The 27,112-nt window shown below is 36.7% G+C and overlaps 1 protein-coding gene and 1 long non-coding RNA gene across 10 annotated transcripts in view; both read left to right on the plus strand.

Annotated features, from left to right (window-relative positions):
* Positions 1–27,112, plus strand: part of LOC134750164 (uncharacterized) — a 289,739-nt gene that overhangs the window by 176,829 nt on the left and 85,798 nt on the right. The window lies entirely within an intron of this gene.
* The window catches only part of LOC134750117 (optomotor-blind protein), a 128,944-nt gene that overhangs the window by 19,417 nt on the left and 82,415 nt on the right, over positions 1–27,112 (plus strand). For 6 of the 9 annotated variants that reach the window (XR_010128544.1, XM_063685220.1, XM_063685221.1 and 3 more), the window contains exons 2-3: positions 23,932–24,045; positions 26,572–26,725. Coding sequence is in view for 8 of the 9 variants with exons in the window: in XM_063685220.1 (XP_063541290.1) it covers positions 23,932–24,045; positions 26,572–26,725 (268 nt within the window). In the remaining variant the exon portion in view is untranslated. Of the gene's footprint in view, positions 1–23,931; positions 24,046–25,469; positions 25,584–26,571; positions 26,726–27,112 lie in introns of all 9 variants that reach the window. The other 3 variants (XM_063685223.1, XM_063685224.1, XM_063685217.1) reach the window with 1 other exon arrangement.

Genomic DNA, 27,112 nt, shown 5'->3' on the forward strand with positions numbered 1-27,112 from the left:
ATAATGTGACTTGACATAAAAAAAAACAAGCGCCACCCGTGACCTGCTTCACATAATTTATCTCGACCTAATAATTTATCTATAATAATTTATAACTTATCTTCCTAACCTTAAGGTCACTTTCAAAGCTCCTTTCATGCACCGAGAAGGAATCCTTGTATCCAGTAATCACTTAGATAATGTCCACTTAAAAAGTACTAAAATTTTAACTATTTATGCAAGAGTAAGATAAGTTTGAGTTATAGTTGAGTTCATCATTCGGAATGTTTGTATGGATTTTGTTTTACTGCTGCTTTTTACGTTTATCACTATTGAAATTATGTGAGAAAAACTTTACGACTGTGGGTTTACGAGAGAAATATTAATATGCCAGCGGCCACGTCTTATTCCAAGTTGCAAATGTGTTTATTTTGTTTTGGTGCCATTCATTCATTACGTAAGACAATTTTTGCCAGGTTTTGGCCCCCTCCCAATCCAATGTTAGAAAAAATAATAATAGGCCTCCCCCTGTGGAATGTGTATTACATAAGAGTCGGAAAAATAAATACGTGTTTGGTTTATTTTAATTTGTCAAAGAAACAACACAGATATTTGGTTTTAAGTATGCACAGTCAGCATCAATAGTACCGGTGAAACAACAAGCACTTTCACCTAATACTTTTTCAAATAGAGATAAATTTCTACAGTTTTCGTCCAAATCTGATCTCTGATCTGCGCGATCTCCAGGTTCAAGATTGGCGAGAAACTGCTCAGGACGGGGATCAGTGGCGAGCAATCGAGTTGGAGGCCAAGACACACTTTGGGTCGCTGCGCCAGAGGAGTAAGTAAGTAAGTTTCGTCCAAAATGATTTGCTACCTATTGAGACCTGTCTCTTTTTCTTAAGCAATTATACCTACGTCAGTGCCTAGTGCGATGTTTGGCTTGGCAAAGAAGTGCACCGATATGATACATTGCGTACTGAATCGTAATAAGGAACTAGCTTCTACCCGCGTCTTTTTCTGCGTGGAATGATGACGATGATTGACTTTCCTGGGCCTCAAACTATCTCTGTACCTACCAAACTTCGCCAAAATCGGTTCGGTCTTTTAACAGACAGACAAGTTACTTTCAAATTTATAATATTTGTAGAGATAATAAAACATAAAACCGTGTTCATTAGGGCCTACTCATTATAAAATATGTGTTCAAAAATAAAGGTTAGATATATTTAAAGGGTAAGTACTTAAGAGTCCCCGGCAAGCTCGGTGCTCGATACAAACTTAGTTGCGCTCTCATTTACAAACGACTAGTACATTGCTCTGAAACTTTGTACTTACAATAGGATAAGGTATATCTAGGTCTGTAATTAGTTTATATAGCTTCAGATACAATAGTAAAAAAATACAGCGAATTTAAGTTTTTCATACAATACTTGTTTTTGCTTTATTTCGTTTGTTTAATATACTAGAGTTATATAAACTAATTACCGACCTAGATATACCTCATGTCATTGTATGTGCAAAGTTTCATTACAATTCAACCCGTAGTTTTAAAATGAGAACGAAACGCCGTTTGTATGGGAAGGTGAAATTCGGCCAAGCTTGCTTGCCGGGGACTTCTTAATTGAACCAAGTTTTTTTCTCCGATACTTCCAACTCTTCTGGTTCCAGTAAAAAGTATAATTAAGTTTATGAAAACATTTGCACGGCACCTCAGGCTCCCGAGGACGTGCCTAGACTGCAGACGAGACCTAGTTTTTGCCTAGACTTCTAGAAAAACCTGGTTTAATGACAGGTTATTAAAAGATTTACGCGTAAAATTGTTAGATAACAATGTCAGAGGTGTTTAGGACCGGACATTGTGCAAATAGCTTGAGGAGTATTTTGAAATAATTATAAACTTAATAGTAACTTTAAACCTGCACTTTTTTCTACAGCATTTTATTTATACTTTCTATTATATATTATTAGTCATAATGTTATTGACCGTTTACCAAAATGAAATATTCCCGGCGCGTACTGACAGCGATTACGTTGTCCAAACATTGGATATATGAGGCGTCGATTGAAGAGCTGTAAGATCGTGACGGGAATCCGAATACGGACGGAGGGCCTACCGCAAACCACGAACGAAGTTCTCCCTCTCTGTCGCACTTACGTACGAATTTACAAGTGCGACCTATGCGACAGAGAGGCAAAACTTCGTTCGTGGTTGGCGGTAGGCCATCTAAGCAGCTCTGACGATCTTATTTGGCAATACAGAGTGCAATTTGCGATAAGTTTCCAAAATGTTGGAAAAATCTCGTAACTTTCACGAGATTTTTATAGGAAATTAAGGGAATATTTATTTTGGAAACTTATGCCAACAAGGGATCTCTTCCAGAGGGGTTAAAGTTATTTCGCCTACACATTCGTAATAGTTAAAGAATTAGGAAAAGTATTTATGAGCTGTATGTTTGTCTCTATTATGATTGCTGATTCCATAAGATACATCTGAATCACAAATCCCTATACTAATATTATAAATGCGAAAGTAACACTGTCTGTCTGTTAGATTAGGTACCTCTTCACGCTTAAACCGCTGAACCGATTTAGATGAAATTTGGTTTGGAGACAGTATGAGGCCCGGGGAATGATACCTATATGGTAGTTTTTATCATACGTCATCATTCTACGCGGACATAAGCAAGTAGATAAAAAAAAGAACTTCAAATTAAGTTCTTACATATACATGGATTTGAAGGGAAAACGCTGCGGTCGAATGCTGTTAATAGAAAACTACCTTGTTCCAATGGGATGTGTATAACAGGGTGGCTAAATAAGTGCATACCCGTTGCCAGGGAGGTTATGGGATTATACTGAGCAACTTTTACTATGGGAGCAACCCCGAAATTCCGAAAAAATTTTTTGGCTGATTCATACATTTTGGCTGGTCCATTTTGTATGGGAGGGTAAAAAAAAATTTCGCGATTTCGGAGTTGGTCCCATAGTAAAAGTTGCTCAGTATAATCCTAAAACCTCCCTGGCAACGGGTATGCACTTTTTTAGCCACCCTGTTATACACATTCCATTGGAACAAGGTAGTTTTCTACTAACAGCATTCGACCGCAGCGTTTTCCCTTCAAATCCATCGTCACCATATTTATTAAATGTCATTTAAATAACAAGATCTTCTATTTCGACCGCAGAATTGTCCCCATAAATTATTCATTTCAAAAGGAATAATTTATTATTCCTTCGTCAATTATTTGCCAATATTCCGCATCCTACGAAAGTGAGATAGGATCGTTCTTGACAGAACATGCGACTCGAGAATTGTTGGATCGAGCTCTAGCGTTTCCTGTTGTAAATAAAATATTAATATTAAGACGAAAGTGGACGACCGCCCCGAAACCGCCTTTTCATATAATTACGTTCCTCATTTTCCTCTCTGGATATTAACATTACTTATGGAAAAGCGTAGGAATGATTCGTAACTAAGATTTCTCAGCTTGTAATTCTAGAAGTCATCTTCGTAACAAAATTTATTTCGTATTTTTATTATCTTATGATAGTTAGTTACAGAGTTGAGACTTTTCAGAGCCCACAATTGGGTGCTGGCCAAAGTAATGTTAATATTGTATCTAGGGTAAAAGTGGGATAGTTGCACCCCTTTTTGATATGTACAATTATCATGCAAAAATAAGCTTAGCCTTTAACTTCTTAAAAGTTTTGTTTGTAAAAAATTACTCTTACACCTTTGTAAAAATTTATTTTTGATTGGTATAATTTTTTTCATAGGTAGTAGGTACCTTCTAGGTACTATGATTAATTGATTAGGTTATATGAAAAATAACTTCAAATTCTAAGTTCATAGATACAAGATATATACAGTGGTACTACGTAAACGAAATTAATAACTAGCTTAAATCTAAAATAGGCCCTAAATAAATGTTTTTACATTTATAATGGACAAAAATAAAAATATCATAGATAGTGATATAATTCACGCGTGACAGGTGGACCATTCTGGGGTTAGGATCCTAGTTGTGAACTTTGAAAACAAAATCTAATTTAGAACCTTTCAAAGTCGGTTAAAACCAATGAATGATCTAATTCACACACACACCTGACACACCTAACCTACTAAACAAATGACATGCTAATTCTCTTTATCTTACCTCATAGAGCGCCGAAACGCGTGACACGCACACTATTACGTTTTTTCTGGGTTTTTCTCACAGAAAATTAGTATTCCGGACTGTTTGCCATGATTCCATACGAGGAACGCACTGGACGAATTTCTTGAAACGGAACCGGGGTTAACCAAATTAGCAGAATGATGTCTCAAGGCTCACTTCTCGTGACAGGACGCAAATAGAATGATTTAAATTAGTTTTTTGTGTTAATAGTGGATTTATCGCGTCTGGTGTGATTTGGGGGCTGCATACTGAGTGGTTTCGGAGATGGATTGCTCATCAACGCCCGGGTTACGGCCGTGAGAATATCTTAGTGTTGCTATTCTTTCGAGTTTTTTTTTAGTACACGTGCTATAAGATGACACCTAGAAATATTTAAAAATATACACCAAATATCCTATTTTATCCTAATAAAGTTATCCAAAATTTGACCTGCCCTTAGATTTTATACGTTATTTGGTAAAAATATTGCTTAGTCCTATTAAGCTCCTACGTAACGTTAAGCTTTTGTTATTAAAAATATAACATACCTATCTATTCTCTTACGCAACATTTAATTTAAAAATGAATTTGTTGTCAAAATTATAATATCAATAGTCAAATAGTCTTTAAGAAAATTGATCAGCGCTCACCATTAACAATCCGGTTACTGTACCAACCTCGTATTTTATCTTTGCGTTTTATAGGAAATGAGACTTTACTAACTAAAACTTAAAATTGCTTTTCAAAAAACATAAATTAGTAAGATGTCAATAAAGAGTACGTCGTCGATCACTTTTATTTGCATCGTTTAACCACACGCGATTTTGAATTATTTATTTGAGTCGGACATGCTGTTATTAAAAGCTTTATTAATGTAATATTGTTTCTTTATGTATTGTTTTGAACCTTGAACTGAGCGACGCGCGAGTCGCGCGACCGTCTCACGCATTTTGACGAAAGTAGTTTTCTTAGTTGCTCTAACAATTATTATATCCACACATCCACAGGCACATATAGGGTGAGTCCGGGAGACTTGCCGAGGTGTTGAATCATATTTAAATAATCAATGTAACACTCAATTATTCCTACTATTGATTTGATAGCTCAATTACAATTGAATTTTTAATGATGATTTAACTCCCGTTGATTGAAACTTCCTGGTTTTCCTCTTCATACATCCATATATTAAACAGATTTATGAGCATTTTAAGTTAAAGTGTACCTTTTGCTTTTATTCGAAAAATCATCAATTTTTGGGTTATTTCTACTCAGAATCGCGAGGACTCGATTTAAAAAGGAAAAAGTGTCCAAAAATCACAGACTTAGGTAGGTATATGACCGCCACAAAACTGACACCCAAAACTTTTATGATAAACTGTGGACAGTATTTTCTTTGTTTCAATCAATATTAGTACTCGCGATTCTGAGTCGAAACTCGAAATAACCCAAAACTTGTCACTTTTTTTGAAAACCCCTTTACTTTAGATACGTCACTCTACGACACATAATAATTAGCTACCCCAAACCCGCACACCAACTCAATTAGTTAAAAATCAAGCCCATTTACATTATAGCCCTTCAAATGAGACAAGTTTTTTATGCTTAAAGGTCAATTTTCCGAATCGCCAGCCATCGCGGACAAAAAACGGAGGCTGTAACTCATAAGTTCATGTCGCGACGCATTCTTCGAGGCCGGTTCGATCTTCTATATCTGCCGAATACAGGGTGGGTTTAGACTTCGCAATTTTGTTTAAAGTTTGACAGTGGGCATTTAAGTAACCATCCCTACTTAAAGCTTGCGCGCAGACTAATAGTAAGACCTTTGCATTGCGTAAATTGTATGAACATAATAAATATACACTAAAAGACATTTTTGCATAAGAGTAACGAAATATTTTGTTTCTTCTTATACAAAAAATGAGACTTGCAAACTATGTGTTACTTGACTTACTTGTTACAAAATCGGTTTTATAATATTGAGCAAAATTTGTTCCTTTATTACGTCTTTATTAGTTTAGCTTTTTCTCCTACTCAATGAGTTCGGAAATCTATTATTTTTAGTGCGAGCTTAGACTTCGCAATTTTGTTTCTCGTGTGACAGTTCGCTTCCAAGTTGTAACTATTTCTACTCAATAATGATGTCGAAACTTGCGCGCAGACTGTAACTAAGAGCTTTGCAAGGTATCTTTAGAAGAGTGTAAGTTGTATGAACATGAAAAACATAAAACATATCTGGGAATTAATATTTCTTTTATAGCCAAAGATATTGTAGATACACGAGGTATTTATTCACAGAGTATTTAACTTAACTAGAGACTTACTATATTAAAAACTTTGAATGTCAATGAAGTTTTTAATTTATATATAGTAGTGTGACTACTTAAAAAAAACAAATAAAAATATTTAATAAAATAATTTGATTTGTTCCTGAACTTGTTCTTAGAGACGTATATATTCATCTTTTTATTTCGCTCTTCATATACCATATCCTTTTTCACCCCTTAACTTACCACACTAATCAGTTTTAGCTAGAACTTTGGCAAAAACTCTTCTTCTACCTATCTAAACGTTTCTGTAACAAATTAGATCCAAAGTACTTAAACTTAAAGGTATCTGAGCCAAAAAAGATCAAGGCCCACTGCCCACCCCACCCCTTTATTCCAGATGATAAAACATTTAAAAAATCCAGCGCGCATCATCCTGTATCCCGGTTTCGGTGGCGCCGTCCCGAATTCTCAGGCGGTCGCGATCTCGAGATAGGGACCCTACATGTATTATGTATAACAAATGGTAGACATCCAAAATAAAACAGGAGTCGCAGTCGGCCGAATTCGTGGGGTGAGCCCACGTGGCATTCTCCGCATTTCGTCGTGGCATAGACCGCCATTTGCTTTTTATTTTTGGCTCGCGACTTACTTAGAACTGGTTTTTGTTTGTTACTAGGAACTAGGCTTTTTAGGGCTTATAAGGTTTTGGTCCTAAGCTTCGTTCAGATATTAGAGAGTGAAAATTAGTTTGATGGAGTACAATTCTACGATCTGAATTTGCGCAATTTACTATACTTATAATCCAACATAAAATAGAGTTTATTTATTAATTGGCCACTGTTAACAATAAGGCTTCAATTGGCTTGTTTCTTTCTGATTTGTTAGAAGTGGCCAATTACTATGTGATGATGCATTCCTGTTATCCGTCATTAGGGACATTAACAGGGTGATCAATCCAAATGGGTCAGTAGGGAGAAGTCAGAAACTATGAGAGATAGCGAAATCTGTTCTTAGTAACCATGGCGTCGATTTTAGATTTAATAATAATGATATTCAAACTTATTTTAAACTCTCATACATAACCTGGAATCGAACCTGGTCGATATTCTTTATGTAATCGCGTGAATATTCGTTTGTATAATTGATCCTGAAATTTGAATAAAAAATTTGAAAAAAAGTTGAATGCCATCATCATCTTCCTCGCGTTGTCTCGGCATTTTGCCACGGCTCATGGGAGCCTGGGGTCCGCTTGGCAACCAATCCCAAGAATTGACGTGGGACTTCGCCCTACTAACCCATTTAGATTGATCACCCTGTATAGGGCTCGCAGAAGAATTCTCCATTTATCGCGATTCTATAGCTATAGCTCTTTCCAGTCGAGTTCTGTTGAACCAGCCCCCTTCAATTACTATGTAGTGGCCAATAACTATAGCAGTCAGGTTATCCCACTGGGCAAAGGCTTTCCCATTTTTCTGTTACTCGTACCGCTCGTAAAGATAACACTTGCACTTTATACTTTTTTTTTTTTTAATTTATTTTCAAAAAAGTATAACACATTTTAAACTTATACAAGTTTCGCCAAACTTGCGTTTAACGGCGAAATGGTGCACTCATTTTCAATGTTAGTACCTTAATCTAAATTTAACCTTGCTTTAATCTTGCTTTAAACTATTGCAGGTTTCCAAACCGTTTCTCACTCGTAGGCGTTTTTACCGACATAAATGCTATTACTGCAAACTTCAACAGGTTATAAATTGCCGTAATAGCTCCTAAACATAAATGTTATTGTCCTCAAACATCATGTAAGTCAAAGCAATAATATCGACAACTGAATTCTCCTTTGCAATACTTTTTCAAGCTTATTCTGAACAGTAGAAAGCCCAGTTTTGTCTGCCGGTATTAAAAATCGGTGACATACCAACGTGGGCTGCAAAATACGATCAAATTAAATATTTTTTAATCAAACGTCGAAAACGTCGAAATACAATGCCATCAATAAGACACGTCATCAGATCGTTTTGTAAAAAATACTCAAAAGTCTCAAAAGCGGGACTTTTGATGGAACGGATGCTACCTTAGGGTTGACAAACATGATTAAAATAAATAATTACTGACATATTTTAATGTTTACAGCAGAAGGAATTAACAAATAATCGAAATGCCTTATCCGACAATGCCAAGCTGTCAAAGAGTAGCGTTAGATTTTATACTTCGTCAAAAAGAACGTTGTGGCACCATGACCGATAGGGAATCAGTAGTCCGACACTTCAATTTTTATCCAAGAAAATAAGGATAGGAAGCCGATTTCTTAATGTGGCAGCACTATCTAGTCGCAGCACAGTGTTGCCGTATTCGGAGATCAGTTCCCTACCCATTCTTGGGTATTTATAAATTGAAGTTTCGGGTTACTGGTTCCCTGTCGGTCACTGGTGCCACTTATGTTATATCCGATCAGAATATGAATAAATGTGTTTATGAGATGTTTTAGAATAAATTTTAATTGCTGCATCATGAAGGGGTTGAAAGAACAAGGCCTGTGGCAAGAGGAACAGAAGCCGGATTACATTTGTGCAGTGAAAAAGCATGTGACGGATTACCTTTGTGTTTGCTTCTGACTAAATAACACAAAGTTGCATTAATAATAAAAACATTTTTGGAAGTCGTTGAAAAATCTGTCAACCCTATATTCAGTTGTCTCAGCCGACAAGGTGTCGATTAGTGGCCGCGACAAAAAGTCGACAGTTACATCTTGTCGTTGTCATGTCCCTGATCGGGCGATAGCGGGCGGATAATTATTCAAAACGCTAACTCGTTCGATTAAAGATGGTTTTGATAAGTTTAAAGATTTCTGGCTACTGTGTTGTTAAAAAATACCGTCAACCGGGGTGAATAGGGATGGCTGGGGTGAATAGGGACAAAAGTTAAAATGTGAAACTGTCAGGTTAATTACATTTTAAGTTTTGTCCCTATTTACCCCGGTTGACTGTACATATAAAAAAAACTCATTGTAGTATTCAGCCGACGAGCGGCCTCCTAGTCTAGTAGGGTAGTGACCCTGCCTGTGAAGCGGGAGGTCCCGGGTTGGATTCCCGGTCAGGGCATTTCTTTGCTCCTGAGTTATTATTGTTTCTCAACAAAGACTCGAAATCTCTCGAAAATCAATCATTAGTAACCAAATTCACTTCAAGTCAAAATGCCCCGTTTTACCTAAAGAGAAAGGATACACTGCTACTAAACTGAATACAAATCGGTAATCACTGACTTACGAATCTAATCATGCACCTCACGTATGGAGTTTCGTAAATCCACTAAAGCTAATCTATCAATTAGAACAATTAGAACTCAAACAATTAGTCAAAATGCGGTGATACACATGCGTGTTCTATTTACGTGAGAAGTTACCTAGCTAATTGCAAGAACTGGGCGTGCGAGAATTTAGAATGTTTTGTACCAATTCTAGTGATTGAAGTTCAGATGTTTGGAGAATTGTTAAATAGGGAACTTGTAGCTATGACTTGACACATACCGTAATACCACCCAACTATCCAGTACTACAAATGGTCCACAAATAGAGTATATTAAGTATCAATAAAAATATTATTTTGGGATTTGTCTGTTTTTTTTTTTTCAAATAGCAACTAGACTATAGTTGGGTGGTTTTACGGTTTATATGCCTTTCGCTTCTAATTCTCCTAATACTTATTTGGGTTACCTATTAAAATTAATTTGTTTACAATCGACTTGCCACATTTGATTAAAATTTGCTCTTAAGGTTTCTTTAACGATTGTTAAAGTCCCCTTATTTTACCCTAATAATGAACGAGGCGAAAGTTTTTCAGAATATGGATCAAGGTCCTACGCATATGTAGTACTAAGTTTGATGAAATTTTAATCATTAAAATGGAATAAAGTTGCATTTCTTTTGTTTGTTTAGTAAAGTTTTCAAATAAAGAAAGATACACCATTTTTCTAATAGGTCAAATTTCACTGGCAAATTTTGGGTTTTTTTCTCGGGCCTTAGGAGGCTAGAAAATTAAAATTACTAAAAACACTTCAGTACAAAACACATTTACTTGCAATGTATACCTACTTGGGTGGTATTACGGTACCGAAATATTTCATTTATCAAAAACTCATCACATAGCTATACGATTATCCAATTAGACGTACGCAGCAGCGATAAGTAGGTGATATGGGTTATGGGTTCTATTTTCACAAAAGGACCATATCATTGGCTCGTTATTGGGGGTTATGACGGTTTGGGTCTGTGGGTTTAGATCGGACAAAGGTGGCGCCGAGAGCGGGCTTACGTCACGTTTCTCCTTATCTCTAGTATAGACGGATACAGTGGGATTCTAAATTATGGAGAAAAAACTGAGTTATGAAAAAATATAGCTTCTGCCCGTAACTCCGTATGCGTGCAATGATGGTAATGATTGATAAAATCTCATCTCAAACTACCAAATTTCATCGAAATCGGTTAAAGCGTGAAGAGGCATTTATAATATTAGAAGGGCTTTGCACCGACAATTAACATCCAAATTCAGACTACACCTGGGATTTTGAACACTTGATTAGCTATTTAACTTTACTAGGTAAAAAAAGCTGTGATGAATGTTATAGCAAACTACACCACTTCGCAATTGTCACTACTTCGGCAGGTGTATTTCGCCAAAAAACTGCCATAAATTTTCAAAAACTAAAAAGCTGACTCAACAGCTTCCTTTGTTTTGTCGCTACCTCAGACCACCTTAGATAAGGATTTTGGTTAATAGCTATTTATATTTAGTTTTAACCTTCGTAAATCACGTTAGGGCTATGCTATTACGAAAGCGGTGCCTTTTACTTAACGCTGATACTTTAGTGTTTTTTTTTTGTGTAGTTTTGTTTTACGACTTTGACCTTAAACTCATTGGTTATTGAAGATGACAGTGTTAGGTGCTCATTCTTATCTCTTTTGAGGTTTGAGTTTTGTGGCAATTAGAAGTATTAGAACAAATAAAATTATTTCCAGACAATTTTTTTATTATATTTGGCCAGGGGCGCCACAAGACAAGCCCAGAAGCCATAATATAAGTAAGAAGTGCATATACTTGGAAAAAATTCGGTCTATGGCGCCGTGGCCCGGTAGCCGAATGGCACAGGCACCTGACGCGATAACAGAGGACGCTGGTTCGATTCCAGCCTGGGGCACTGGAGGCCTCGGTCACTATTTCTTAGTATATGACATTTATTTCAGTTTATAATTTTGTGGCACTTGCTAGTAAATGTGTTAAAGATTTATAGTTTACCTTCCAGCGGAAGATTGAAACATAAATATATGAATGGGAGTAGTCACGTAACTTTTTGTAGCATCTGTCATCCCGATAAATTCTTACTTTCGTTTGGCTTTTATCTTTGTACGACATTGAACTATTATTACTAACATATACTAGAACCGGCACAGAGAACCAGTATTTTGCGCCACGAGTTGCTGCCGTTTTGGCATCAAACCATAGAAGCGGAGCGTGAATCTCGCGACCTAAACACGTAAGCGCCATGAATTTTACGGCGCTTGCGACGTTTTGGTCGCGTGGTACAGGTTGTGATTGCGACAATTTCATTGTTTGGTATGTCGTCTCTATAGGTTTGGTACTCAGTGATGTACAGTGAGGTTCGAAATTGCATGGAGAAATTATGAATGGAATTTATTTTGCAATTTTGAACCGCATTGTACGATTGTTATCTTGGCTGGGCTGTGTTTTATCATCTGTTATCGTTGCTCTCACTTTTGAACAAGTATGTGCGAGAGTGACACATAACACAATAAATACTCATTCAATTCTTTCTAGTCTCAATTACATGTTTACACTATAATCCGACAAGAAAGTGTAGAAAATAAATGAGGGCGCCACTTCCTCCGTAACTGCTGCTGTAAAATGCTTAACTTGGCAACAATTTAGTACCTATGGAAATTTTTTAGTTCCATTTTATTTAATTTCTACTTTTTTATGTCGCACTATACCACTAACATATTTTAAAACCGTAAATAAAGAAAACCTCGACAAAAAATTTCCCTCGACAAATCACCTTATTTCTACAAGCTGTTGCCGTCACAGTTCGTTCCACCATTTTATACGCCAAAAGAATTATAAAATGCAGCAAAATTGCATTCCGTGCTACTTTTGACACTCCTAAAGTGTCTGCCGCATTTTGTTCTGACTACAGTCGGCAACAAAAGCACAATTCTGCTGTGAGGACTGCTGTTGCCGGGTGTATTTTGTGAGTTAGTAGGGTAACCTAGATTTCGTGTGGAGTATTTTACAGTGCCATTGGGGGACATGAAGGCTTTCAATTTGATACTATTTTTACATTTAGTAGGTATTTTTACATGGATATATCTGTTGTAGTTAGAAAGAGCTTTAAGTCCTAGTTTTTAAGTAGTTTTCGACCTAGGTCGGCAAACTTGTAAAAATAACCATTGCCGGCGTTTGTCGCTAGTGTTCCCGCAACGAAGTTACCTAATAACATTTTTTCCACGCATGTTTGAGAAAAATTTATTTATCGATGATACAAAACTAAAAACATTATTTACTGTAAAAATATAATTGCTATCTGAATTTGTTTTCTTTGAGCACGTGTCGTTTTTAAATTCCTTTATTACTTTTTATTAATTAGTTAGATGGTGTCCGGTAGCGGAATTCGTGGTTATCTTTATAGTCGATCGCGGCTCTACATTACTCTACGTGGCTCTAAAATACGGTAGAGCGTAGGACGTATGAAGTTATGTACTTGGAAGTAGAGCACTGGAAGCGACATCAGTTTTGGTTAAAATACACAGTAATATGTTGTATACATATAACCTGTTGTGTATAATAAAGTGATTACTATTACTACTAAAACTCTTAATATTAGCTATGACCTACATTCTAACTAGCATAGCTCTTTAAAAATCGATTAGGGATCCAAAAACTTTTTTCCTGATAATTTATTATATTACCATGAAAAGGCTATTCAGGAAAATTCAGCAAGAACATCTTTTTTAAAGTGTACCATCTTTTTTAATTATGTAACCTACCTACTTATTTTGATTTGTAAGAGTTACAGAGGTAAGAGGTACATACATTTTGATTTACTTTGACTACGGAAAACACTTTAACTGTAGGTAAACAGTGCATATTGCATTGTGATCATGATCAAGTACAACTACACAACATTTCAAAGTTTATTCTCAAATCCTGGCTATAACTTACAATTCCTATTTCAAATTCTAACGCGTCGAAATCAACCGTTCTCAATCTGACATACCCACGCGCCTATATCGCTAGCAACGTAACACAGTAGATAAACGACTTAAGAACACATTCAAATAATAAATTTATATCATTCTTAAAATTAAGAGTGACGCTTAATTCAAAAACGACTTAAGCGGCTACACCACTTGCGTCAGGGGTGCGAAACCCCTCCTTTCGGGTATTCTCGGCTCCGTTCGGCTCAGCATTGCTCCGAGCAATTATTAGGGTTGACACAACTTGACGTCCGTTTGCGTTGTGGTTTGCGTGCACGACCACAGATAATATAATGACTAGAATTTTGACAACCCTAAATAAAGGGATAGTGGCATGTATTAGAAGGGACAGCATGATTCGTCCCTGAACCGCTGTTAAACTTATTAAGTTATTAAAATATGGTATAAACATATTTCTTCTATATATTTTTTTCATTAACCCATCCAAATGAGACTTGAAGGAACTGTCATTCATAGGGACCATTCGACGCGAGAGTAAATATTACATTTTCATCACACTCGCTCAGTAAATGTGGAATTGCACGCAGGCTAAGCGGGAACTATAGAAAAAGCGTTTTCCCTAGAGAGTTATGAAGTTTCTAGTATTATTATTAACAGTTTTTTGTTTTTATACTTAATTTTTGTATCGCAGGTGTGATGAAAAACATTGTAACTCGGGGCGTCATAATATTGCAAACTCGAGTCTATAAATCGCTCCGGCAAGCCGTCGCGATTTAACTATACTCTCGTTTGCAAAACTTACGCCCCATGTTGCACAATTTTTTTTTATACTACGTCGGTGGCAATCAAGCATACGGCCCGCCTGATGTTAAGCAGTCTCCGTAGCCTATGTACGCCTGCAACTCCAGAGGAGTTACATGCGCGTTGCCGACCCTAACACTCCTCTCCCTCGAGCTCTACAATGTACTATTGTATTTTTTTATTAAGTATGGTAGTTGTTGTTTTAGTTATGAGACTTAAATATCAACTTCATGCACCTATAGCCGCCATATAAAAATTCCAGTCGTTGAAATGGAACTAAAAAAATTAAATATATGAGGGCATGTTGGTTCGAAAAGAATTTTATTTTGAATAGAATCATCATCATCATGTCAGCCGATAGACGTCCACTGCTGGACATAGGCCTCCCCCAAGGCTCGCCACTCCGACCGATCCTGTGCCGCTCGCAACCACCGAATAGAATAGAATAATGTTTTATTGTATAACTGTGTACGTACAAAGGTGGTAATTAAAAATAATAAGTATCAACAGTTGCCTGCTAGGGCGTACAATTATGGTAGACAATCTGCCTATCTTAAAACGAAACTTATACTTAAGTACTTACATCGTTATATATACATAGGTGTCTGTTAACTTGCAAAAAAATCATTGATATCATAAAATACTTTATCTACGAGTATCAGCCAGTTCTTGAGCTTTCGTTTAAACATAAATCCGTCTAGCGCTTTCATGTCTAGAGGGAGATTTGGTAGGTTAATGATACAATTTTAACTAATACACCTGTTCTGGTTAACTTTGTATTTTGTGAGTTTCTATTTAGGATTTCGTAGTAGTTTAAAAAGTATTAAACATGAAAAGTAGTAAATTACGAATCAGTTGAATTGTCATTTTTATTTAACTGTTGATACTGAAATGTTTAGGTATTCGTTATTCATAAATGTTTGTCAAATCTAACAAACCGTTGGTAATCGTTTGTGTCATTCTGACATTTCTGTTTGTTATAAATGACATAAAACCGGACATGCTTGTTGGTTCATGATTGTTCTGTATTGAGTATATTTATCATCAACACGTGACCCCCCCTAATGCTTCATAAGAAATACGAGACTAAATGTCATATACTAAGAAAAAAACACGGAAACTTTTAACTGTCTAGCTATCACGGTTCATGAGATACAGCCTGATGACAGACAGACAGATGGCAAGTGGTCTTAGTAATAGGGTCCCTTTACCCTTTGGATGAACCCTAAAAATAACAGAGATTTGTAAGAGGTTGCTGTTTTATAAATGAGACCAAACTAATGGATCTGCACCATATTTTTTGTGACAAAATGTGAAAGTGCCACAATAAAAGTCTTATGACGTATTGAAGATACTGTATGTGCAATGTGCATACATACATATGCACTGTAATTCATAATCACTTATATCCATATCCTTACTGAAACTACGAATTACTCTGCAATCTAACGTGTTACATACATACACTAGATGTGACAATCACTTAATAACCGCTAATTCATACAAACAAACATCAATTCAGTTTTGCAAGCCGGTGTGAACACTATGGCCTTTGCTCTTACACTTCAATTAAAGTGTTATTAGCAAAATGACCGGTCATTTTTAGTGTCCACAATTGTTTTGTTTCTATCAATCTAAAATGAACCTTATCTAGTCCGCTCTAAAGTCTATTTTCGGAAAACTCTTGCAGAAAACGGCGAATTGTAATACATCGTTAAAAAATATACTTTAGTGCTTTGTTTTACGGTTTAATTTTCAGTGTGCTGCTCTAATTAAAAGTTCAAGTAAAAATGCAATGTTACACAGTGGTACAAGGCTTCAAAATCGTCTGTTTCTTAATAAAGTAGTATAAGGGAGGTACAGAAGTGGCAACTAGTCATATACCTAATTACAAAGACGTTTAGCGATTGTTTGAGAACGTATGAAACGTAATTTTATCGTCACTCTGTAACGTTAATTTTCTTATTATAGCAAATTTGCTCAATAGTTGCGAGATACCACCATGATCTATTTGTAACTGTTTATTTGATTAATGTACTACTTTTGACACAGATCTACAATATACAAGATCGCCTGTCAAATACCAAAAGTGTGACCAAAATCAGAATGATGTCAAGTGTCATAGGAAGTATTGAACTCAGAAATTATTATGTGCTTATGTAAATTATTCCAAGATACAATTACCAACCGTAATTCATCAACAAAGCTTTTGCCACAATAAAAAAATAAAAAAGAAGCAACATAAAATAACTAGACGTAAAGAAATCAATCTACGAAGTTAATGAACATCTTTAAAATATATATGATAGCGACCCGCCCCGCTGTCAATGCTGATATATTATACATATAAACCTTCCTCTTGAATCACTCCCTCTATTAAAAAGAATCGCATTATAATCCGTTGCGTAGTTTTAAAGATTTAAGCGTACATAGGGACAGACAAACATCCAGACAGCAGGAAGCGACTTTATTTTATACTATGTAGTGATATTCAATACTATGAGGACACGAATTAAATTATTGTAATGAAAATATTTTAACTTGAGTTACTTTAGGTAGAAACACCAATATACTTTATAAATTATAAACTGAAATAAAAGTAATAAACGAAAAAAAAGGTATCTGTCGCGATTGAGAGGACGCTGGTTCGATTCCAGCCTTGAGCACTGGAGGCCTTGGTCACTTTTTCTTTTGTATATGACATATATTTCACTTCAGATATCATTCATCTTGTCTTTTGTACAATGTGTTTTCCTATGTGCAATAAAGAATAAATAAATAAGTCAAGTAAAACCTGCTAATCGTTTAAATCTAATACCCGTATTAGTAAGGCTTCTAACGTGTAAAAATCTAGATTGGTGAGTTCAATACGCTCGCAAGCTAGGCGTGGATATACTAGGTACGCTAGGTATAGAGATTCGTGTGAAAGGCGAGCCGTGTCGATGACTGACGCCCGGTGGCGTGGAGTTAACTGGCGGTTAAAATGAGCGTTAATTAATGACTTTTGAGTCTTCTGACTATGAAATCCCATTTAAAAAATCTGATTCCTCACAAAATTACCTACACAACAAAAGAGTTTAATGGACACCATAAAACATTGTTATTATACTGCTATTTGCTAATTGTACATATGAGTGCATGGTGTCATTAAACTTCTATGAACTTAAAAATTTGTAGATAGATAAGGTGCTACACTCGTATAATTTTACAGCCAATGAATTGTCTAGAATAGTACATTTAGTTGCATGCTGCTATGCTGCAAAATGTGACTAAACATTTAAGGCGTTTTACGCTTAGACTTTTTAACAAACTTTATAACAGTGTTTATAGTTGGTGGAGTTTGTAGTTAATAAGAATAAACTTACATTTTTGAAAATCTTGTTTAGATACAATATGAAATTAGTGAGTGCTAATAATCAATTATAAAATGAATAGCAAACACACAAAGACGACTCAACAAACATTTACTTATTTTTCAAAAAACATTCAGATTTTACACCTTCTGCCTACCAAAACAACGGTTAAACCATCGTTTAAAAGCTCTTACAACCTATGTAGAATAACCACTCTCGTGTAGATTACACAACACAGAAACAACAACAACAAAACCAACACACAACAAAGTGTTGTGTTTAACAATTTTCTCTACCAGATAACCTAACCGTCGTTTAAGAACTGTACAACCGGGCGCTACCCGCCGAAGCCGCAAGAATGCGTCACCGCGAGCAGATGCGCCCCTCCCCCCTTTAATCACCCCCGTCGCTTAACGAATTTCCTCCTTGACCCCCCAATTAAGACCTAATTGGTGACAGTCCTACACTTTGGATAGTTTTTTGATCGTTGACTGTCTATTTCTAAAAAAAGGGGATGCTTTAATATTTTTTCTGTTCTCCGTGCGGAAAGCGTCAACTTTCTGCACGCTGCGTTAAACAAAGTTGCCGTTTTCCGGCTCCGTCGCGTCGATCAGAAAAATAATATACATACCTCGGCCAGTTTATACCTAAGAAAGGCTCAGATCACATCAGATTATTTTACTTTCAAAGGCCTGTTCGTTATTAGTTATTTGTGATAATTAAGGCCTAATAGGTGACATCTCTACATTTTTAATTAGATGTCACTGACACTTTGTACATGTACCTTACCTTTACTTTAGTACTAAGTCCTTCTAACCAACGTACTAAAACCTTAAAACTGTTAAACTTTGTTCTTCAACTAGAAATATAGCTCCCATTAAACAACAAGAATTCTTCGGAAGATTCCGCAAACCGAACAAATAAATTAAGCTCTGACTCAAGCTAAAATGTATCTTCTTTTTGCATAAAATGCACTTATTCAGGTTTTATGGTAGTTTATAAAAGTATACCATAAAGAAAAAGACGATGAATCTCTGATCTGTATTTTATTGTACTAAGTTGCGATAAAAATGACTCTTTTTCCCGATATCCTGAAGCCTATTTAAATAGGAACTCAAATATTACTTACTCGTAAATATATTCGAATATTTTTAAAACCATAGTCATAAATCTAACAGAACAGTTAGCCTGTCACTGACTGTTCATTGAGTAATTAAAGTTAATTACCAGCAATAATCATACCCAGACAAAACAATCGCATATAAAGACGCGTAATCAGACCACTCTTCATCGTACATATAATCATTACATACTTATTTCTTGACCAACATCTTATGAGCATTCTTAAATCAATTTGTGTATCTAGCCTAGATTAGATAGCAAAGTCGCTATTGGAATGGAAATTTCTAATAGGTACAAATTACAAATCGCCCAACTGAAATATTTCCAAACAGAAAGCTACGAACAGTTCCTTTTCAACAATACAAAATAGTCTTTTTCACTTATTACTTATAACTGGTTTATATGAGACCTTCTTCTGAGCTGATAGTGTTATCAAGTCGTTAGTCCTGACAAAGGCGCCTTCAGCTTAAACGATTTGTAAAGCAAGCACTGTCTTTTGATTGATGCCTTCTAGTCTGTATAATTTATGAATATTATGATTATTATGATACATATGTGGCTATCCACTGTTTCCACCACATAAGGAAATCGAAATTACATCTGAAATTGGAACATAAATTCTGATAGAAAGATCCTTATTGTAAGTACATGAAGCATAAGGACCCTTTTCTAATGGAAAACCACATATGGAGCAAAGCACTGCGTGGCATTCAGCGCGGTCACGCGGTTAAGTAGCTTGTGTGTGCAATTGTTAAGCAATTTTGTGATTTACATAACTAAACATAAAAAAGATTACCTATAAGAGCGTTTTCACATTGTCCAATCCGATATCGGAAGTCGGATGGCCTTTGGAGTAAAACAGCTGTTAAGGGGCCCACTAATTACCAGTCCGCCGGACGATATCGGCCTGTCCGTTGTTCGGAACTGTCAAATTTTTGTTCTAACTGACAGGCTGATATCGTCCGGCGGACAGATAATCAGTGGGCCCCTTTAGAAAATTACCTATAGCATCAAGTCCTTTTATTTTTGTATTAACGCTTTTGAATAAGAAACAATACTTAATTAAAATAAAAAAACTTAAATTAAGACTTATTGATTCTTTGTAATCGTTTCCGACATTCGGATGTGGAAGAATCCGATATCGGTATCGGATCGGACAACGTGAAATCGCTCTAAGGCGTAGAACAGAAGGTAATGCGTTTTCGCACGGTTTACTAACTCTGCGTGATGTAGCGGTGCGTGTGTAAACAGGTCGAGCGATTTGCCTACAACGCAGTCTCAGAAATGTGAGGCGACTGTACAGGGGGCATACCGCGAACCACGTTCGACGTGTTGCCTCTGTTGCACTTGTAAATTCGTACGTAAGTGTGACAGGGAGGCAACACGTCGAACGTGGTTCGCGGTAGGCCCTCAGCTTTATTCTCACCGGCTTACTAATTAAGCTCTATGCTCCTAGGATAGCGGTTCCGTCATATAGCGGCCGTCTCCATACAAAATTATACGGCTAAATATGGATGGTGTTGAACTTTGTATGGAGACGGCACCGTTATCCTTGGAAACCAGAGCTAGGATATGTTTAAAGACCTGTCTGCTATATTGTCTCTCATAGAAAAGCTCGACTGCAAATTAAATTCTGTGTTGGGACACTGACATAATAATCAAAAGGTAGACTAGTAAAACGATGTAAAATACTATTTAATTGTTCTTATGTTCTAGTGTAAATAAGTAACATATGCAAGTTGAAACTTTAAATACGTGTCGTCCAATGTCAAAAAGCCCCTACACGGCTGACATTTACATGCAACCCGTTCATATGTCAGGTATCAACTTAAGTTGGCATATGTCATGTCGATGTATGTATTAATTTATCATCTTATTCATGTTACAGTGACACCTTGCGGTTGTGGCTTGATACGTTAACTACGAACAGACGTATGTCTGTTAAGATTTGGCTATACATGGACTCTTTATTTGGCACAGTGTTTCAATGTTAACCAAGGACGCAGTGAGGCTTGTGTTGGCGCAGTTTTATTGCAAATAAACAAATAAATATGTTAGAAAGAACAATTGAAACGGGTAACTTGGTGTGGAAAATGGGTGTAGTTAATTGTTGGAATTCATTAAAGGAAATACAAAATTGACTTCTTTGTTACTGCGTTTCACGGTTAATACGGTTAAGTGGCCCTTACATGTTTACACATGGATTAGTAGGTATTTATTACGGGTTCATACATTTAGTACCAGCTACATGCGGTTAGTGGCACAAAATGGAGACAAATCAAACTGCCACAAAGTGGTCGCAATACTCAGCAATGAGGAAACGAGGAAGAAAAAGAAAAACTTATCAAGGTGTAAATAGGCCCCAACGTGAAGGCCAGCCACAGTTATCTCGCAGCCATACTTGACCTTATTTAAAACTGGGAACATTAAAGTTTGTCCAGACATTAGACCGCTAAGCGGTATAAAATATGTTTTCCAGTTTATGGTTTTCGTAGGCCTATCGCATAAAGCACTGAATAAAGTGACTTATTTAAAAGTTTTTTATAAAATCATATCATATAAAATAATAAGTCACTATTTATTACTGGGTATCAAGATATTCTCACGCGTTTTGATTCAATACAATAAAAACCTAATTTAAATCACCACGGTGGTAACCAGAATTTCAAGCTCATAAAAACAAATTCGGATCGTGCTAATGTTATACAAATAAATCGGCTTTTATAGGCATCTATAAAAGCTACACTAATGGTATTATAAAAGCATAAAACGCGTAAAAATCATTGACGCCTAGTCGCTTTGAATTCGAGATGAGATGTCAATGACCTGTCAACAGAAGGCTTTAAGGCGACTAGATTTTCCCAGGGGTAATATATACTTATATACTTAACACTGTTAAGTAAGTGTGCACGTTAATTTAAATTTTAATAAGTCAGAATTGTTAACCTTAGAGATTCTGCTTATCTAGTTATATTTTTCTCTTTTTATTTGCTTCCATAGGTATTAGGTTTTTATTCAAAACTTTTGTTATTACACATAACAAATCAGGTGCTACAGATAGGCAAACATTACAATGATTTTATCAGTAAATGGGAGAAAGATAATATTTTTTGGTACAAAACATATGTTGGCAGTTAAATCCTTTGCCTTCACAGCGTTCTTGAAAATAAACTGAATGAAAATTTTAATAAAAAGCTAGCATGTCTCGAAAAATTGCATACGGCTGCCGAGAACAAATTAATAAACATGATATTTAGTCCGCCGTTCATAATATATTTCGGTATTTTGTACAATAAAGTTTAATTAAATAAATAAACGCAGATTCAACTTTTTAAGTGCCATTTTTACACAGGTCTTGACTTCTTGAGCCTTAAGGCTCATTAGGCATCTTATTTATGGCGCCTACGTGACGACGGACGGTCGCTGATGGATGTCGTGTCTCGAAGTACGGGCCAGGCATACAAAACTATTTGTTGACTTAAGCTAGATGACGTGATAAATAGGCAGGGTATAAACTAAATTTGGTGTGTGTGTAACGATTTTGTTAGCCAGGTATTTAAAATGCTTACTGTCATTACTGATCTTTAGAAGGAATTATGGTAGAATACGAAACTAACGACGATCAAGGAACTCACATTAAATCACATTCGGGTCTATCGCAAATTAACCCGATTGTAAATGTGATTTAATATGTGTTCAAAACGCGAAAGTTTTAAATGTTATCGATGAAGAAACTGCTGGTACAGTATGTATGATGCTGCCATTAGGAGCGGATGAAACAACGCGCCAAAAGTGTCTGCTCTTTGGAATAAGTACTTTTTCAAATAGAGATAAATTTTTACAGTTCGAGTTCAAATGAATCTGTAAAAGTCTAATTGCTTTGCATATATATAAAAACATAACAATTATTAATATTGTCTTCGGTTACCGCGATAGTTACTCATGAAATAAAACTATGAAAACGGATTATATCGCGTATCACCCGTCGGGTGTCACCCGTTGACCACGAACGCTGTAAAGAGTTCGAAACGTCGGGATGTATTATAAATTCAATATACGCGATATAATCCGTTTTCATAGTTTTATTTCATAACAATTATTGTTAAGCTATTAGAGAATGACGCTTAGTCTGATCCGCTACTTCTGATGCTAACTGTATCGAATGTTGGTGTTATGTGTCGCTTACGTGACACACACGCAAATGCTTAGATTGCATTGATGTCGTTAAATGTAGATTCATTCAACATTATAAATGACAAAGGAATCCTTCGTAACTCCAACAGATATAGGTATAGTTATAAAGTAATAGACTATGCTTATGCATATGCTTTCAATGATGAACTAATGATTAAAACAAATGTAATCCTTAGTTGTCACTAATAACTATTGAGCAAATTGTACACAACTCAGTCTAAGTAAACAAACAAATGGTTCTACAAACAATGCTTAACTAACTAAATATGTAGCAATTAATATCGTACAAGCAAGAGTTAGTGGCATAACCTCGTGCCTTGTGCAACGCCCGATGACATGACAGATTGCACTCTCGCACGCTTTTACCGCAAAAAGCAGTTGGTTTTGCATTTGCACGAGACAGTTTACATAGCTGATGCTTCTTGGCCATGTTTTTCAAGTTTCTGTGTCGTTTGAAGGTTATAGTCACTTGACTCGCTTTCAGCTGCATGTATTTTCGTTTTGAAATATGTAAAAAAAAACAAATGTAAACAAAATAATAAGCCAAAACTAAAACATAGGTCCGTAACATACGTAGGTACTCGTACTTATATATCATAAAACAATGCCTTCTTCCTTCATTTGCAATATCACACATCACTCAGAAATGAATCAACGAGCAACAAGGGTTTTTTTTAATATTATGTATTAATTCTGTGTAATTAGGATAAGTATGTATTTACCGCAGAAGTAAATTTTGAATCAATGTTCACGTAGTTACTTCTCAATATTTAACCAACACATTGGTTCAAAGCATCGATTCTACAGGGACCATTTCCGATTTACAGACAAATGTTCCCTCAAATGAAGTTCCGCGTATCCGGATTGGACGCGAAGGCCAAATACATCCTCCTGTTGGACATCGTCGCCGCTGACGACTACAGATATAAGTTCCACAACAGGTAGCTTGCCTGGTCATCCATTGCCTGTACCATCACGTCTTCACCCCGCCCACCAAACAACGCCACCGAGAACCTGGCGTTGCTACACCAGTTTCTCGGAGCTATTTGACATTCACGTCGATTGGAAACTTGCAAACACTTTATCAGCTTAGCTTCTGGTCCCCACGGCACGCAACACTTAATCACCGTTTTTTAATTGTGGACAAACTATTTGATACGAAGCACGCTTAATTTTAAGGGCAACGACATGTCGGACAAGTGTACGATCCAAATCGCCCGACGATTAAGGATTCAACTCGCATCAGATGGGTAATATCATTAAAATATCTTTGTCTCAAACACCGCGGCGGTGGAGTAAAAAGCGAACCGGCCGACACCAGAGGTGAGAAATACCGACGCGACTCGTTGTGTTCTACTAAATTAAATTGGAACTAAATGCGGCGACAATCTGGTCGGGAGATCTCGTTAGGAAAAAAATAGAGATCTACCTTCCGGGTCAGCTACGTGAGGATGCAACTGCGGACGTGTACCCAAGCGCCGGAGATCGATAATTATCGTAAATGATCGTGTACATTGTTTAATTCCCGATGACAAGAGGAGATAAGAACGACTCGTCCGCTTTACGTCAGTGATCGACGGCCAATATCAAAACCGCCGACACGCGGGTTTGGCAAGTCGAGATTTGGCCGATAAACTCAGATTTAATATCCGTTAATTAATACGACCCGAGCATTCCGGCCGGCTATACGACTGTGATTCAGCCGTAAACCGATATCGAAGCCGACAAAAGCCTCCAGCTGCCTAACTCTGCTAATACTGTCATAAATTACTCGAAATCTGTGAGGCTCATCGATTAACTCGCCATTACCATCGGGCCGTTCGTTTCCGAACTCCGTTCGATATGTCAGGGGACAAGTTTTTTGCTAGACGGTGTTTGGAAGGCGTGTTTTGAGTTACTGGGTTTTCGTTTAACACCGCATTTACTCACGTCTGGTGGTCACGATGTTCCACGACGGCATAAAATCGCACAATGGGCGCGTACCTCGCCATTTTTGGTCGTCTGTGGCGGAAACACGGCCTTTTTATCTGTAGCGAACGAATACTCGGTGACACCTCATTGCGCCGCGCCGCTGATTAGACCTCGCATTGATTCGTGAAAACTCCAAATATAGGACGAATTGCGCTTTGTTCTTCACCTTTAAACCTTTTCAGCTTAACTAGAGCGCAAACCATATAGGATACTCGGTTACAATGCAGCGTAATTAGGACGGGTGGGACCATAAGCTAAGGCAGTCGTTTCTCGCCACTAAAAGGAAGTAAAAAGTGAAACTAGTCCGGCGGCATGTCACACATTCGACGTGATGTCAAATCGTTGTCGCAAAGAACGAGTCCCAATCCATGTTTTTCTCTCGTATTGCTTGCAGACGTATGTTTCCTGCCTACAAAGTTCGCGTTTCTGGTCTTGATAAAAAAGCAAAGTACATTTTGCTAATGGACATCGTAGCTGCCGACGATTGCAGATACAAATTCCACAACAGGTATAAATAAACTGAAGGAATTAAATTAAAATAAGAGTTTACTGGTAGCGATTGTGTCGGTAGCTGATCTTATTTTAATGTAATTCGTGATATTGAAAACAAAAGGCAAGAAGCATGCGTATTTATGTATACTGATGTGAACCGATAGGGGATCTGCGCTTTGCTAAACATTATGTCCCTTTCCTTAGCCCGCGGCTCCGAGGGAGAACCTTCCAAAAACCGCTCATTGATTCTTAAACAAGGTTGCCCATTAAGCCAAAGGAAGTTCGCGCTTGAAGCTCTACGCACCCCAATTCTGACCCTTATCTTCTTAAGATTTACTCTCCATTCAGTAATTTGCTGCTTCACACCGCAAACTTGCTTTGGTTTTGTACATTTTTTGTTCCGCAGATCTCTTTTCACTCACATTGTGATTCATGCATTGTTTATTGTTATACCATTATACTAGTTAGTTGCTTTTTTATTGCCATTTAATAACCGCATTATGGGGGTTCTTAGAGCACATTGCGTGTCAATTATGCAGTTTTTTTTTTTTCAACAATAAAATAAAAACTTGTCCATGCATGCGGTGTTCGCCGTTTTTTCTCGATTCTCGAAGTCTCGATTTTCATGCTTCAATACTTGCATAGAATTAACTATAGCTTTTAATGTTGTTGAAATGTAAACTATAATTATAACCGACCACCTGTCTTGAGCATGCTCATAAATAGTCCCCTCATAAAGTATTTAATTAAAACAACTTTGTTTAATCGCGTTTAGAAATCAGTCAGTTTTCTACATTAAGTATGAAAAGCTGTCCTACTTTATAATTTCCGTGCCCTTATTCATAAACGTCGTACACGTACTTACTTTACTTTAATTTCATTTGTCTCTTTATGTTGCTTTGGCATTGAATTTCCTCAATCAGACTTCTGTTTTATAAATAAGGGGAGTTATCTCTCCCTCACTGACTAAGGGGGTTCTGTATCTTCTCTCTCTGTTCCCGGAGCCGATGGATGGTCGCCGGCAAGGCGGACCCCGAGATGCCGAAGAGGATGTACATCCACCCTGACTCGCCGTCAACGGGCGAGCAATGGATGCAGAAAGTTGTCTCCTTCCACAAGCTGAAGTTGACCAACAACATTAGTGACAAACACGGATTCGTGAGTACCGACTTTTCTTAGAGGTTTTGGTGTTGGTGATATTCTTTTAAGCAGTAATTTATTGTACAATTTTTTTAGATATATGTTTTTGGTTAAGGCAAAGATAAAAATACTCCAGGAGTTATCGTACAATCTATGAAAATTAAGAAAATCCTTCCAGATGGGCTTATTAAGTAGAGCTGCACAACGATTGCGTAGTCCGTCAGTTCCAACTTAAGAGATGAAAATTCTACGAATTGTATTCTCAATCGTGTGATCGTGTGTTTGTAGAGCCCCTGTTCCCACCTGATTATCTAAAATGCTTTTATATACTTATGAACTAAACACATCATCTTATTAATTACCCCGGTATGTATCTTCAGAACACCCCGGCGTCCACTCAAGATT

The sequence above is a fragment of the Cydia strobilella genome, chromosome 19 (genome assembly GCF_947568885.1).
Source record: "Cydia strobilella chromosome 19, ilCydStro3.1, whole genome shotgun sequence".
In the NCBI taxonomy this organism is placed as follows: Eukaryota; Metazoa; Arthropoda; class Insecta; order Lepidoptera; family Tortricidae; genus Cydia; species Cydia strobilella.